The 13,767-nt window shown below is 39.4% G+C and overlaps 1 protein-coding gene across 1 annotated transcript; it reads left to right on the top strand.

Annotated features, from left to right (window-relative positions):
• Window positions 1-2,052: 2,052 nt before the first annotated feature.
• LOC139727427 (growth arrest-specific protein 2-like) lies at window positions 2,053-12,804 on the top strand. The gene is made up of 6 exons (XM_071638382.1): window positions 2,053-2,176; window positions 4,888-5,009; window positions 8,062-8,203; window positions 10,198-10,379; window positions 11,810-11,902; window positions 12,551-12,804. Exons 1-6 carry the CDS (start codon window positions 2,053-2,055, stop codon window positions 12,755-12,757), a joined length of 870 nt encoding a protein of 289 aa, XP_071494483.1. The 3' UTR covers window positions 12,758-12,804.
• Window positions 12,805-13,767: the final 963 nt, after the last annotated feature.

Raw genomic sequence — 13,767 nt, 5'->3', positions numbered from 1 at the left:
TTCTTTTTGCTTTGCTCCGCCAAGACCACTTTAAAAGTCGAAAAATATCCAGGACCTAGAGGTTTTCATCTAATATCGTCACACGGTTAGATCTGAAAAGTCGTCCTTCAATGCACAAGTAAACGCCTGAACGCACAATGAACAATAATATTGAAATTTGAATTCCGAGTGCTGGCGCAATGTCCTTCATAACATAACACACACACAACACAAAGCTAGCCACCCATATCACACACCACACATTAGCACGGCCGGATACGGTGCAGAACTTACCACGGGACTACATCTACAAGCAGAATACTGAGCACCAAGGGACAGGAAAGAAACCGATGGGAGATATTTCCAAGTTGCTACTATTACGAGATGCACATGTGTTTGCCTGTTTTTGTTGCATGTAAGTAAATGTTATCGTATTAATGTGTAATGAGCTTGTCGTTCAACATTTTGACCAGTGCTCCTGACGATGTGTTTGATATCTTCTGGCGTACGTGTACGTGCGATTGAGCTGGTGCAACCCGCGGTGCCTCCCGGTGTCTTCCCGTGCATATGATGACGCACAGTTGGCTGGCTATCGGCACCGCTGATTTTTCTGCTAGGGTCAGATAACTTGTTGCTTGGACGAAGTGCCAACTGTCTCCACCGTCGGACATGAAGGACGAAACTGACAACTGTCACTCTGCAGTTGTTTCGAATATCAGGGCAGTTACCGTAGCCAGTTTGTTTCATTGCACTGTCGTCATAAAGTACTAAATACAATCAATACTATTAAATAGACGTGACCATCTGATCACACGTTATATTTTGACTGGAGTCTTCACCTACATGTAACATTAACGTTAAGTTGCATAATTATAATAAGATATTAGCCGATAGGCCTATAAATAGTTACTCATTGTAGTTTGTATGTCAAAATATGTTCCAACACCATGAACATGCATGTACATAGCCACAGGTTGCCTTGGGTAAATGTAACCTTTGTTTGATCTTTATTTCATTTTTTTTCTTAACTTTTTACTTGCTTATCGAGGTGGAACACCCTCATCAGCCAACAAAGGCCTTGTCACTTGATAATTTTGTTAAAATGCTGTAAAGTTAAGTGGCCAATGCAAATATGCTTGCTTTGTAGCCCCAGCAGACTCCCAGAGACAGAAATGTGTTTTGCAGGTCTTAATGTGTTTATTCTTGGATCCCTTGAGTCTTAGCTGAAATGTTAAATCCTAACCATACAGTAACCCTGCACATAAAGTATGCATGTGGTGATGCCTGATTTATTGAACACAAGAAGTATCTGACTAAGTTCAAAATTATGTTCTGTGGCTGTGATCTACTTTCAATTAAGTGTAATGTAAAATGAATATGAAGTATAACAACCTTGTGTGTGACAGCCCCAAAACTCCTACTCATATTCCATGGCTTGTTTCCTTCAAATACCAGTACACATCTTGAGTAGACAAAGATCTACATGTACACCTGTATTTCTGTTACACTTGTCACAAGGTTGTTGGTACTTCATATTTATTTTCACTTTAATAGCGATGTTCTAGGACACAGTGTCAACATTTTTCAGTGGTCAGTAATTACAACAAAAGGTACATGGTTAGCATCTAGCAATGAGTAACATGTCAAATATATTACGTGACGTGCAGTCATGTGATATCAATAGGTCCATATAGTAGTAGCATTGCCTGCTGGATTGTATGTGTAAACCACATTATTTTCTTGTAATATCCTGGAAATTGTGCCAAACCAAAGGTAGTGTGTCGTCTGAACCTGGCCTTTTGAGTTGCCACAAACTGTAAGATTAAAAAGATGAGCTAGAATATATCCAGATGCATTCCTAATTACAGTGTACCAGGATAAGTGCTGCAACTGTCAAGGGTTTGTTTTGTTTATGTTTGTCACCACTGATGTAGTCAGAAGTAATGACTGCTCTACAAAAAAGTGAATAAGCATTTCTAATGGAACATGATATCTTTGCCTTCCTTCATGCATTTCTTAGGATATATGTCTTACTTTCTGCGATTCACTTTGCAGAAATAGAATGATATCACCATGGCGAATGACGGAGGAACTGGAGATGACTCGCTGGCGTTCTCACAGGAAATCAACCGGTCAGCTCAGGAGAGCCTAGTCCCCCTCACAGAGGACCTGGCAGAATGGCTGTCCAGAGTTGTGGGTAAGAAATCTCTCCATGGAAATACTATTGCCAATGTTGTATCATCGTTTCTGGTAGCCTCCAACACAGCAGGGAAGTCGCTGTTATCACAGTGCTCATACAAAAGGAACATCAGTCACTGTCCTAGACTAGAGATCTCCAGGAGTTGTTACCAATTTCATGCACATCCCATGGAACAGCTCAGGCCAGCTCATTGTGCTCAAGGTAAATCACCTTGCTTACTAGAGCAGTTGTGATTTGTGAGCTGGCTGGGCTTGATCCTTTAACTGTCAGAGAACAGTGCAGTAAACATGCTTCTTTGATTTTTTGTTCTCTTGTAGGGCATAGCTCTTCACATGAGTTTCCAGCCATGTTTCCAGCATTTTTTTTCATTATCTTTGTTTTTGTTTGTTTGTTTGTTTGTTTGTTTTTTCTTTTTGTGCTTAGCTTCTTTTGGATAGTACCTTTCTGAGCAGCAGTGAACCATTTGATCAGCCCAATTTGGAACTCTCCTATAGATGGCAGGGATACCTGAATTACCTGTTGTTTACTTTTGCACAATATGCAAAAAAAAAAGGAACAAAAATGTGAGTTCTAAGGGCTGATAGTTGGTCTTCATAGCTTGATGCATACATACCAAGGGCTTATGTCTAAGCTTCATCTGTAGAGTTTGATGCCACATGGCTCCAGTGAACTTCTGTGGCTGAGTCTGAGCAAGGAGGTTCTAGAGAATGGAGTCACAACCGTCTTATTTCCTTTGCTAGATGTTCGAAGCCGCCGCTCAAAAATATTTGAAGCATGTGCCAAACGGGATCTGCCGCGCAAATAGGAAGACAATTGACTCGTGTCTCATTGCATAATCACCAGCCACTTTCAAAGGAAGATGTGTCTTTGTGATGGTTTACTTTTCACTATCCCTTCTTATGAAAGGTAGGTGGTACAGACACGAGGATGCACGAATAGAAATTGAGCAAAAAATGCTTAAATAAAGATGAAAATTACTCGACTGGGCATACCCGAGCACTAATCTGATATATCTATCAATAAAGAATTATATTTGAAGATTATTCCATATTAGTTTCATTTGTGGAAATTAAGCTGAAAAAGTGATAAAACCAGCTTTCCAGGGTGGTACAGTTTTAAACATTTTCACATGATACAGCTCTGATTTACGCTTTTGCGCAAATTTTTGGAGGGAATTGACTTTTGTTTTACATGCTTTATCATTACGTGAAATTTCATTTCATTTAATAAATAAATAAGCAAAATATGGCCAACATTATGATAACATTCAAAATAAATCTTCAGATTGCTCAGCAAGACAGCGGCATGGAACATCGATCATCAAAGGCACAAGTGCACCTGTGGAATTCTTTTGTACATCAATAGAGATCTGACAACTGTTTGAATAATTACAGCCAGTTGGAACTCCAATGTATTAAAACTCCTTGGTCTGAGTTACGGGCAGACAGTTGTTCTTCAGGACTTGATGCCTGTAGCGTACCAGAACAAATCCTCATCCAGACTGACTGCGGCTGTCAGATACCATATTGTGTATGGGTACCGTACAGTACTGTGTACATGTATGTTGCACATGCATGCGCCATCGATGGTGATCGTGCATTAGGTTCGGGGATCGGGACTAAAATTACAAGACTAGACTGTCCTTTTCAATGTTATCTGTTTTGAAGAAGTGACATGATTTTTAACTCCATGCACACACCCAGTACCGGGTAACATATAATTGTACACGAGGCTAATTAAACTGTCTAATGTTGTCAAAAGTGCTGAGTATTTAACCCTAATCAGGCTGGGGGGGGGGGGGGGGGGGGGGCGGAATCCGCCCCCCCCCCTCGACGTTTCGCGCAATATCTTCGCAACGCGATAAGCTCCCGCCGTGATGTTTCATGACTTTTTTCTTTCAAGTATCGCGCAACTTTTGAGACCAAAATTGTTGCGCCCGCGCGTACCGTTTTGACGCGACGCCCGTTCGAAAAAAATTTGTCAACCCCAAAATTGCTCCAAAACGTGATTTTGTGTACAAATCCAATGCAAATTGTGTTTTTTCAATTAATTCACATAAAAATTCATATCTTCACTTAGAATGGCCGAAATTAATCTACTTTAGCATAATAATGCTTCGAAAAATGTCTGTGACAAATTTTGGCCAAAAAACAAACAAAAACAAAAGGTAAAAAAACAACAAAATACATAAGAAATTCAAAAAACAATAAAATACATAAGAAATTAATTTCGATACAGATTTTTTTTTATCCTATGTCTCAGAAGAATGATACAAGAAACATTTTTAAAAAGAAATTAGCTTAATTGGAGCATTAATAAGTGATTTAGAGCCCAAAACTGATTTTATGCATAAATTACAATAATTAATGAATATAAAATATAAGAAAAATTTTTCGGAGAAAGCAACCATACATTTTGATAGAATACGTCGCGGGCGTCGCGTGTGCCAATTTTCGGCGTGATCGCGCGTTCCATAGGCGAGATCTGAAGGGGGGGCAGAATCCCCCCCCCCCCCCCCCCCCCCCCCCCCCCCCGATATAGCATAGCCAAAAAAGCCCAGCCTGATTAGGGTTAAAGATGTATGTGAACATTGTATGCATGTTCTTGACTTCAAATTCATGTGATCATGGCCTATGGTTATCTCTTGCTCTCTCTCCTCTCTACCAATGTCTCTGTCACTGATATCAAACATATTGTTTCCCCCTCAGGTACACCAGTTGCAGTAGAAACTTTTATGGATTCCCTGTCTAATGGAGTTATACTATGCAAAGTAGCTCAGCTGATTCAGGTCAGAGCAGTAGAGTGCCAAAAAGCTGGGACCCTGAGAGATGTAAGTCTTTTACCACTTTTATGCAAATGCCATAGGCCTACTTCTTTGTCTGATGTAAATTTAGATCAGTAGTAACCCTGCTATAAAGCCCCCGTTCCACTATCACGATTTGGACCCCGATCTGTCCCGATCTAGCAGATCGGGAGAGAGCGGCAAAAGCGTACGGGGATCGGAAGCATCGTAGCAGCAGCGTGTGGAGGTCGGGGTTGGAGTGGGCAGTTTTTCAGATCGGGAAGAAATTTTGAACCGGTTCAAAATTTCTTCCTGATCTCCCCGATCAAAATTGACATATTTTTAATCGTACGGCAAGCGGGGAGAGCGTAGTGACAGCGTAAACGCAGCGGGGAGAGCGTAATGACGGCGTAAATGCAGCGGGATGAGCGTAACAAGGTCTTTCTGAGCGTAGTAACATCGGCACAAGAACGGGAAGTAATTTTAGCTGTAATTTTCGAAGAAGAAGAAGAGATGAAGAAAAAGAAGAGAAGAAAGCAGCGAAGCAGCTACCCAAAAGACGAAGAAAGAGAGACTGCACGTGATGCTGAAAGAGGAGGAAGAGGACATAGCAGAATTTTGAAGAATATGAAATCATCTACAACTGGAGGAAGACGGACTATAAAAGCAAGGACATCAAGAAAAATCCTTTGAAAAATCAGCACGTCTTTGTTTATTCAATGCATTGCTGCAAAAGAACCGTGAGTTGAGGAGGCTCTTCAAGTTCAAGTTCAAGTTGATTTATTTCACTTCCAACAAACAAAATACAAAGAAACGCTCACATACACAGACGTCATGAAATCAGTACCACAATGCGATGAACAGAATAACATTGTTAAAGAGATACAGGCAAATTATCAACAGAGATACAAATAACAGTTACGTCACTTTGGTAAATGCATACAAAATATTGCTGGAAATGGAGGGGACTGCTAAAAAGCAGAGCTTGTAGTATTAGAATGCAGTCCCCTCATAGAGAAAAATATATAATTGCAAAAAACAACAACAACAAATTTCCCTAAGCGGTAGCAAAAAAAAAAAAAGACAGACAGAGTAATACACACATACATGCACACATACGGACGCACATTAACAAACACATGGCGGCTCTCTTGTAAGGAAAAAATTGATGAGAGGATAGAAAGATATAGTAGTGAAGAAGGTAGTAAGTCCGAGGTGGACAAGGGGGGGGGGGGGGGGAGGAGGGGAGAGGAGAGGGAAATGGTGGGTCATAACCAGGGCACTGGAGGCACAGAAGCACGGGCTCGCTGATGAAGAAAGAGTAGTGAGAATAACGAAGCAACAACAACTTTGAAAATCAAAAGTAAAAAAAGAAGAATGAATCTTCGAGGTCCACAGTATATTTCTTCGGTTCTGCATGCTAATAAGTTGACTGACTGCAGACCGACAGTCGAATCGGGGTACATCGGGGCACATCGGGCACTTTTCAGCTCTCTGAACGGGGTAACAGCGTGATAAGATCGTATAGATCGTTCAGAGCGTAGATACAGCGTGCATCGATCGGATAACATCGGCAACATCGCACTGGACAGCGTAGCTACATCGTTCTAAAGCGTACCGGCAGCGGCAAAGATCGTTATGTCTCATTCCCGATCATCGTAGTAAGAGCGTAGCAAGCACTTGGTAGTCGTAACTGCAGCGTACTTAGAGCGTTCTAACATCGTACTGTGTCCAGATCGGCTCAGGTTTTACCCGATCCTTCCCGACCTGAGAAAATTGTCAAATCGTAGCGAGAACGGCATAGTGGAACGGGGGCTTTAACCAGAAAACTCCATAAAAAAAAAAAAGAAGAAGAAAAAGTCAACCAAACAATGGTATTCTTGAATGTGAAAGTTTTAGTACATTCAGGGAACACAGTTGTCATCCAAAATATCCATCTGCTAGCTTTAAATATGTGAGTAAATGCCTGGTAGCTGTCATTTGATGCATGCTTTTCCTACAAAGTTAATTTGGCAATTAAAATGATATGTGGCATTGTTGTTAACCATGAAATCTGTGTGTATGCATGCATTTGTGTGTGTGTGTGTGTGTGTGTTGAAACAGAAATATCAGATGTTTCAACTTTTCTCAAAAGGATACTTCCCCTACCTTGCTGTGTTGAAGATGTTATTTGACCTATATGACCCGCTATTTGATATGGCAGGTTTTCCATTATGCTGTTGTAAACCACACCACAGGGAGCTCATTATAGTGCTTGTGATGAAACGATTATCTCGTGCCGTAAATCAAACTCGGCTTTTTAGGACCAGTCTTTGGGTTGTAGCTTCCAGACTGCCTGTGCACCCAAAGGGTTAAATACACAGATACACAATAGCCCTTCATAAACAATTTGATGACAGATACTGGTATACTTATTAATTAGTTTGCGAATACAGCAATTTGTTAGTGTTAGTCTACTGGAATTAGATTAATGGGAAGATGATGTGGCGGCCTTGTGTTTTTGGCAAATAATATGGTCTTTGTGGAGAAGAACTCTAGGTCTTTTGATTGAGCATGAAAATGTGTTTTGTAGTGACTATGCTGAAGATACCTTCATTTTGAAGCAAACCAGTGTATCTTTCATTGGAACATGTGGGCATTGAATACAGGTCTTACCTCCACTTTTCAACATGCATTTTCAGCAAGGTTGTGAGTCTTTGTGCATGGAGTATGTGTGTTGTCTGTGCTGCAGCTTTACTCTTGTTGTGGTTGCATTGTACAAAGGAGATAGTACAGTGGACTCCTGTTATGAAGTCCTCGGGGCTGGCGGTTTTCTTTCATTATATCGAAATTTCGTTTATATCTGAACAAATAAACAATATCATAACATAGAGCGGATAATGTAGTGGCCTGAATGTTTACTTCATTGTAACCAGAATTTCATTAGAACTGTGTTCATTATAACGGAAGTGCACTGTAGTGTCATATTTTCAGGAGATTTATCAGAAATTTTGCAAGGCAGCCCAAAGTACTATAGTAGAGCTGATAATGATTACACTTACTTTGTATTTCACCTCCTTGTTGATATCAGTTTTATTCAATGTCTCATTATTTCACACAGAATGTGCCACAGCGCAAGATTAGATTCAGAGAAAATGCAGCACCGGAGTCTTTCATCGCCAGAGATAACGTGGCTACATTTCTGTCATGGTGCCGTGATCTTGGTCTGGAAGACACGTGCCTGTTTGAAACAGATGGCTTAGGTGAGACTTACCCTTCTAAAAGATACTTGTTGTTTGTTTTTCCTTATGTTGCTTCAGCTATAGAGTAAATGTTTAATCGCTTTTCCTTTATCCTCTAACAGCCTACAATGAACATACATGTAAGATTCCACCATGCTACTGAAGTGACAGAGTATAGATATTTGCTTTTCAAAAAGCCATATTTCACAAGTTTTGTAATTTGCAACTAGCTGAGTGAGCAAGACTTAGATTTCATGCGCTAGTCTATAAAGCAAGGTGTGTAATGATGAAGAGGTAAAGTGGTAATCTTGTATGATTGACAAGCCTGTTGTCAGCCTACCAAGTAAATCACTATTTATAAGCTTATTCATTTATTCATATAGTAGTATGTGATGCATGTGAAAATTAGGCATCTGCAGAAGATGTGTTTTAGTTTTATGCATTATGAACACCTCATATAACTTTATAAAGCTCTGGTGTAAAATAGATTGCCCTTTCCAAGCAGAAGAAATGCTATACCAGTGCTCAAGGATATAACTAAAATACATTTTAATATGAGTGAAATGGACACATTTTTGGGGGAGAATCTGTACTGCAACATTCATGGAACACTTTCTTCTTCTTCTTTTTTTCATTGGAATGCTACCTCTTTTGAAGTTGAATTGGATTTCTGTGGTCCCTGTGTGCTCATGGTTTCTTTATTTACAGCTGTTTCTGTTTTTCCCAAACTGTCCTTCAAACATTGACCAACATTTGCTCCTGTGACATTTGCTCCAGTCTTATTTTCTCCAAGGACTTACGGTTGTGATTGGGTTTTAGGTTCAGTTTGATGTGAGGATTAGGAAAAGGGTTAGGGTTATGTTTGTGGGTAGAATTTATATTCGGCTTAGCATGCAGATATTTCATGGGAGCGATTGCCACAGGAGCATATATCATGAAACCCCTTCATTCTCAAACATAGATATGCCAAATTTGAGATATGCATTTGTAAGGAGTCCCCTTGCACGTTTGGGCACTGGTATGTAGTGTAATCCAGTTGTACGCACAAAGCTCTCTGCAAATAATAAGAACCAGCTGCTGTTGGTATCACGTCCTTGGAGGATGGTATTGATTACCTCACTGCCATTGTGATGGGGCTGTCCCTGGGTGTGAATTAAGAGAGCAAGGTGAGGCTTTGTTAAACCATGGGGCTACAACAGTAGCTCCATGGTTAAACAGGGAAACAATGCACTTGTGTCCTGTGGAAGTGGATCATTGGAAAAGATTTGTGTATGAACACTAGGAGCAAGGAGGGGTATGACCCAAATATAGCTATGTGGTATTAATGAACCAACCTTTGAGTGAAAATTTGCAATATAGCACAGCTTATGATAAGAAAATGTCTGACATTAATGATTGAGAGTAGATGAAATGCCTGTCATAATGTATAAAGAAAAACTACAGCACATCTGAATTAATACTATTCCTCAAGCTTAAATCAGTAACACATAAATGAGTGGGTAGTTACACAGTATTATGTGCATGTTTGCTTTCATGCAAAGCCATCAGAAGTATTTCAAATTCGGTGACTTGGTTTGCTTCAACCATTAAACATGGGACAGAGAATCATGCCCATTCAGCCACTGATTCAAGATACTTGGTAATAAAGGGTTACCATGTGTAACACTTTTTGAGTCAAAGTTGGTTTTCATTGTGGGGATACATTTTCATATCATTACCTGATTAAATGATGTGGCAGTTTCTTTCCAAATCTTGGGAGATATTGATGTCTGACTGATAGCCTCAACAGCATCCACAGAGTAACCAGAATGATCATGATAAAGTGATATATTTATGTGACTATACAGCAAAGCTGGCCTTTATTTCAGCACAGAGGGATGTACATGTACAGTTACAGTTTACTTACAAGGTGCCGTGTATGCCTTTCTAGGGCCCCCCAAGTTGCAGTGCTGCTTTTGCAATAGATTGCACTGCTACAATTTACTCACAAGGTGTTTTACGTGTATTTGATACAGTTCTGAAGAGGTCTCCCCAGAATGTGCTGGTGTGCGTGTACGAACTTGCCCGCCTTGCCTCCCAGCTTGGGATCGAACCGCCTGGCCTTTTGAAGCTGGAGAAGGAAATTGAAAAGGAAGAGAAGAATCCAAGGCCCCCATCAGCCCCCACACAAAAGAAGAAATCTGCTCTTGATCAAGAGGTATGAGTAGCATCCCAACAACAAAATGAAAAGATTAAATAAAAGAAAATGGGCAAGTGAACTGCCACTGAAGGAAACATTAATCCTTAAACAGAAAATACTGTATCTGATGAAAGGATTAAATTGTGTGAGCAATGGGCGATTGAGAAGTTAGCATATATAGCGACTAATCAAGCAAACATTTTAAAAAGTCAAAAAGTATTTCACAAAGTCATAATGTACAGGATCAGATTTTCACCAAACTGTGCAGAAATCATTCTTGGTAAAGTGTAGGCCATACAAAAATGAGATTCTCTTCCAGCATTTTGATAACCCTTCCAGAAAGATTACAAAACCTTGGAAAAACTGTTCAGTCTTGAATCCTGGTATTCTAAGAGCCTCTCCTCATCTTTTCACTCCTCAATGTTGACTTGTTCAATTTCCATTCTGAACATACTTTTTTAACCTTCCCAGAAATGCCCCAAAGCCTCAAAAATAAATAAATAAATAAATAAATGAATAAATAGATAGATAGATAGGTAGATAGATAGATAGATAGATAGATAGATAGATAGATAGATAGATAGATAGATAAACAAATAAATGAATAAATAAAATCCAATTCTTGGAGAAGTTTTGATGAACCTCCAATTTGTAAATTTTGCAACCCTTCCATTTTCAAAACACATTTCGTTAAACCTTTGAGAGAGGACTTATCGCTTCTGAAATTATTGTAGTCATAGAGTGTTCTACTTTAATCTTAGTTGTTGGTTTTTTTTTTTCTCTCTCTCTCTCTTTTGTTTAAAAGTTTAAAAGTTTTGTTTAAAAGATACAAATTTTTAAAGTTCCTGTGCTGCCATCACTGGATGAAACAGTTTATTATGTCACATATTGGGAACGATATGAAGAAAAAAGAGAATTCCACAAAATGCAATTTTGTACACGTTAAAAGTACACATTCCCTCAACTTGTTACTGTTTTCTAAATAAGGGTAATATTATTCCCCCTGCTTTCAAAAAATGGGCAAGTTAAGTGCTCTTTTATTATGCTAGAAAAGTGAAAATATGGGGAATTTTCTTCACACTTCTTTAAATATCATTCATTGTATGTGACATCTCAAACTGTAGTAGTCTTCTCATCCAGCATGGCTGCACAAAACTGTAAAAATTCATAACTTTGGAATAGATTGTCCTATTTTTCTCAAACTCTCACCGATGTGTTCCACTGGTATTGTTTTATTCACTCAATCCACACATATATTTGGGTGAACTTGTCTTTTAATGTCAGCAGTCGTGTTCAAGCGTAATATTTCTTCTCTTCTTAACGAAGAAACATTTGACATGAACACACACGATTTCTAGCCATTTTGAAATAGCTGCACCAACTACTAAAACTATTATAACTAAAGCCTGACTTAACCATCTATCTGTTCGTCTGCACGACCAATTCAGGTGCGGAGGATAGCCAAGGAGAAGCGAGTCACAGAGATCAGTAGAATATCAGAAGGAAAGTACAACATAGCAGGGAAGATTGTCCTCGTCAGGGTGAGTGAATTAATGGTGTCAACAAAGACAACAACAATGGCTGTGAAAATCACAAGACTGATTCTGGGAATGTTTCCTCCTGTTTTCTAGCCATAATACATTATATCAATATCTGTGGTCTTGAAATTGGTTTTCAGTTGATTTTCCAACACAGTTGAGCTTCTACTCTAATAATCTGTGGTCTTCATAATGGAAGCACAAATTCAATTTCTTTGTATGTTTTTGTTTTGAGTCGTTTATTGTCCTTTATATCATATGTACTTTATAACACTTGTCTTTTCCTGCTGTTAACTAATTTTTGTAACAATGATCATCATCACCAAGGCAACTCTCTACCCCCCCAAAAAAAAAATCATACAAGAACCCCTCCAAAAAAAAAGAAAAAAAGAAAAGAAAAGAAAAGAAAAGATATTTAAGGTAAAGGCAAAAAGATGAAGGTATATTTGAATAATGATAAATTTCGTAAAGTGTTTTTACACTCTCTGACCAGTAACCTTTCAAGACTTGGATCTCATTATTCAGCATAGACTTTCTTTGAACTTTAACACAATACAATGCAATCATTCTGTAACACTTGTCTGGAGTCTGTATCATTAACTAGCCTTTCATTCCAGATGTTTCATTAAAAATTCCGCTCATGTCCTACAGATGCTGAGAGGACGTCACGTCATGGTGCGGGTTGGAGGAGGCTGGGAGACGCTGGAGTCCTACCTAGCGAAGCACGTCGTGGTTGCCTTCAAGCGGGTCGGCCGATCTCTTGCGACGGAGAGCGGGGATGAGGTGGAGGACGATTTCTTCATCATGAATTCAAAGTACAAAGGTCACTCTGGCCTGAACAACAACGGGAGAACGTAATGCACGGGAGACTGCTGTGAGCAAGTAAATTCTTGTGGAAGGACCCAAAAACAGATTTGTTGGGACTAGGCCAAAGGTTCATCATCAGGAGTAATTACCTCGCAGAATCAAGCATGTGGGACTAGCAGCGTCTTGCCTTGATTGAATTACAGGCTGCCACGCAAACTGTCAATAAAAAGGTTTTTATTGGACAAAAAACTGAAGCAAACAAGAAGAGATATCACAGACAGTGCTATTCGTCTGATGACGCAATGACACATACTTGCCTTCTCAACAGTTCATCCTGTTTAGGTAGTTTGCTAATGAAGGAATGTTGGCTCAGAGCAAAGCAGATGTGTGTATGTGTGTGTGTGTGTGTGTGTTTGTGTGGAAAAGTATGCATAGGCCTACTCGTATGAACGAGTGGTCAGCATTACTGTCTTGGCAATGTGTTTAAGAGCCTTCCTGTTGGTTTTAGATTAATCTGTTCAAACTCTTTCAGGAGACTCTTATTTTGATTTTATTATTACCAGAACATGAGAAAGTTGACCGATTGTGGTAGTTGCAGATCTGCAGCAGTACTTGAATTTCAGTGACAGCCGCTGTGTAGTCGGGAGTGTGTGTTTCACACATTTCTCATAAAAGTTTATGAAATAATCTGCGACTGTGTATTCAGAACATGTATTGAAGCCAAATACTTATATGCATCACTGTCTATCAAGCTTAAAGAGCATTATCAAAGCTTTTGCTCTTTATCCATCAGATATGGATATCAGATGTGGCTTTGATATTACTTTCATTCCACTTATGTTGAGTTTAACACAGTTTTGGTGGGTTGCATGTGCTAAGGTTTAATTCTGCACTAGTAATAATGTGATTATACTGCACTATGGTCAGCAAAGTGTCTATGTTGTGTATGAGCTTATTCATGGGTGCAATCACAGTCATTCACAGTCCAACCTTGGTTATCTTTCTGTCACATTTCGGGATCATTCTATTTATCTGGACAAGGACTGGTACATGATTGCCTA

This window comes from Diadema antillarum, unplaced genomic scaffold (assembly GCF_040938485.1).
Source record: "Diadema antillarum isolate AM-2024a unplaced genomic scaffold, OU_Dant_1.0 seq00000131_RagTag, whole genome shotgun sequence".
In the NCBI taxonomy this organism is placed as follows: Eukaryota; Metazoa; Echinodermata; class Echinoidea; order Diadematoida; family Diadematidae; genus Diadema; species Diadema antillarum.
Note: the sequence above shows the minus strand (reverse complement) of the source record. Positions and strands in the feature narration are given on the sequence as shown.

What these genes read in the sequence shown, in the direction of transcription:
- LOC139727427 (XM_071638382.1), top strand. Translation starts at nt 2,053, where the DNA reads ATGGCGAATGACGGAGGAACTGGAGATGACTCGCTGGCGTTCTCACAG. An exon ending in ATGGCTGTCCAGAGTTGTGG is followed by an intron (nt 2,177 to 4,887) that starts GTAAGAAATCTC and finishes TTTCCCCCTCAG; the next exon opens with GTACACCAGTTGCAGTAGAA. An exon ending in GGAAGATTGTCCTCGTCAGG is followed by an intron (nt 11,903 to 12,550) that starts GTGAGTGAATTA and finishes CATGTCCTACAG; the next exon opens with ATGCTGAGAGGACGTCACGT.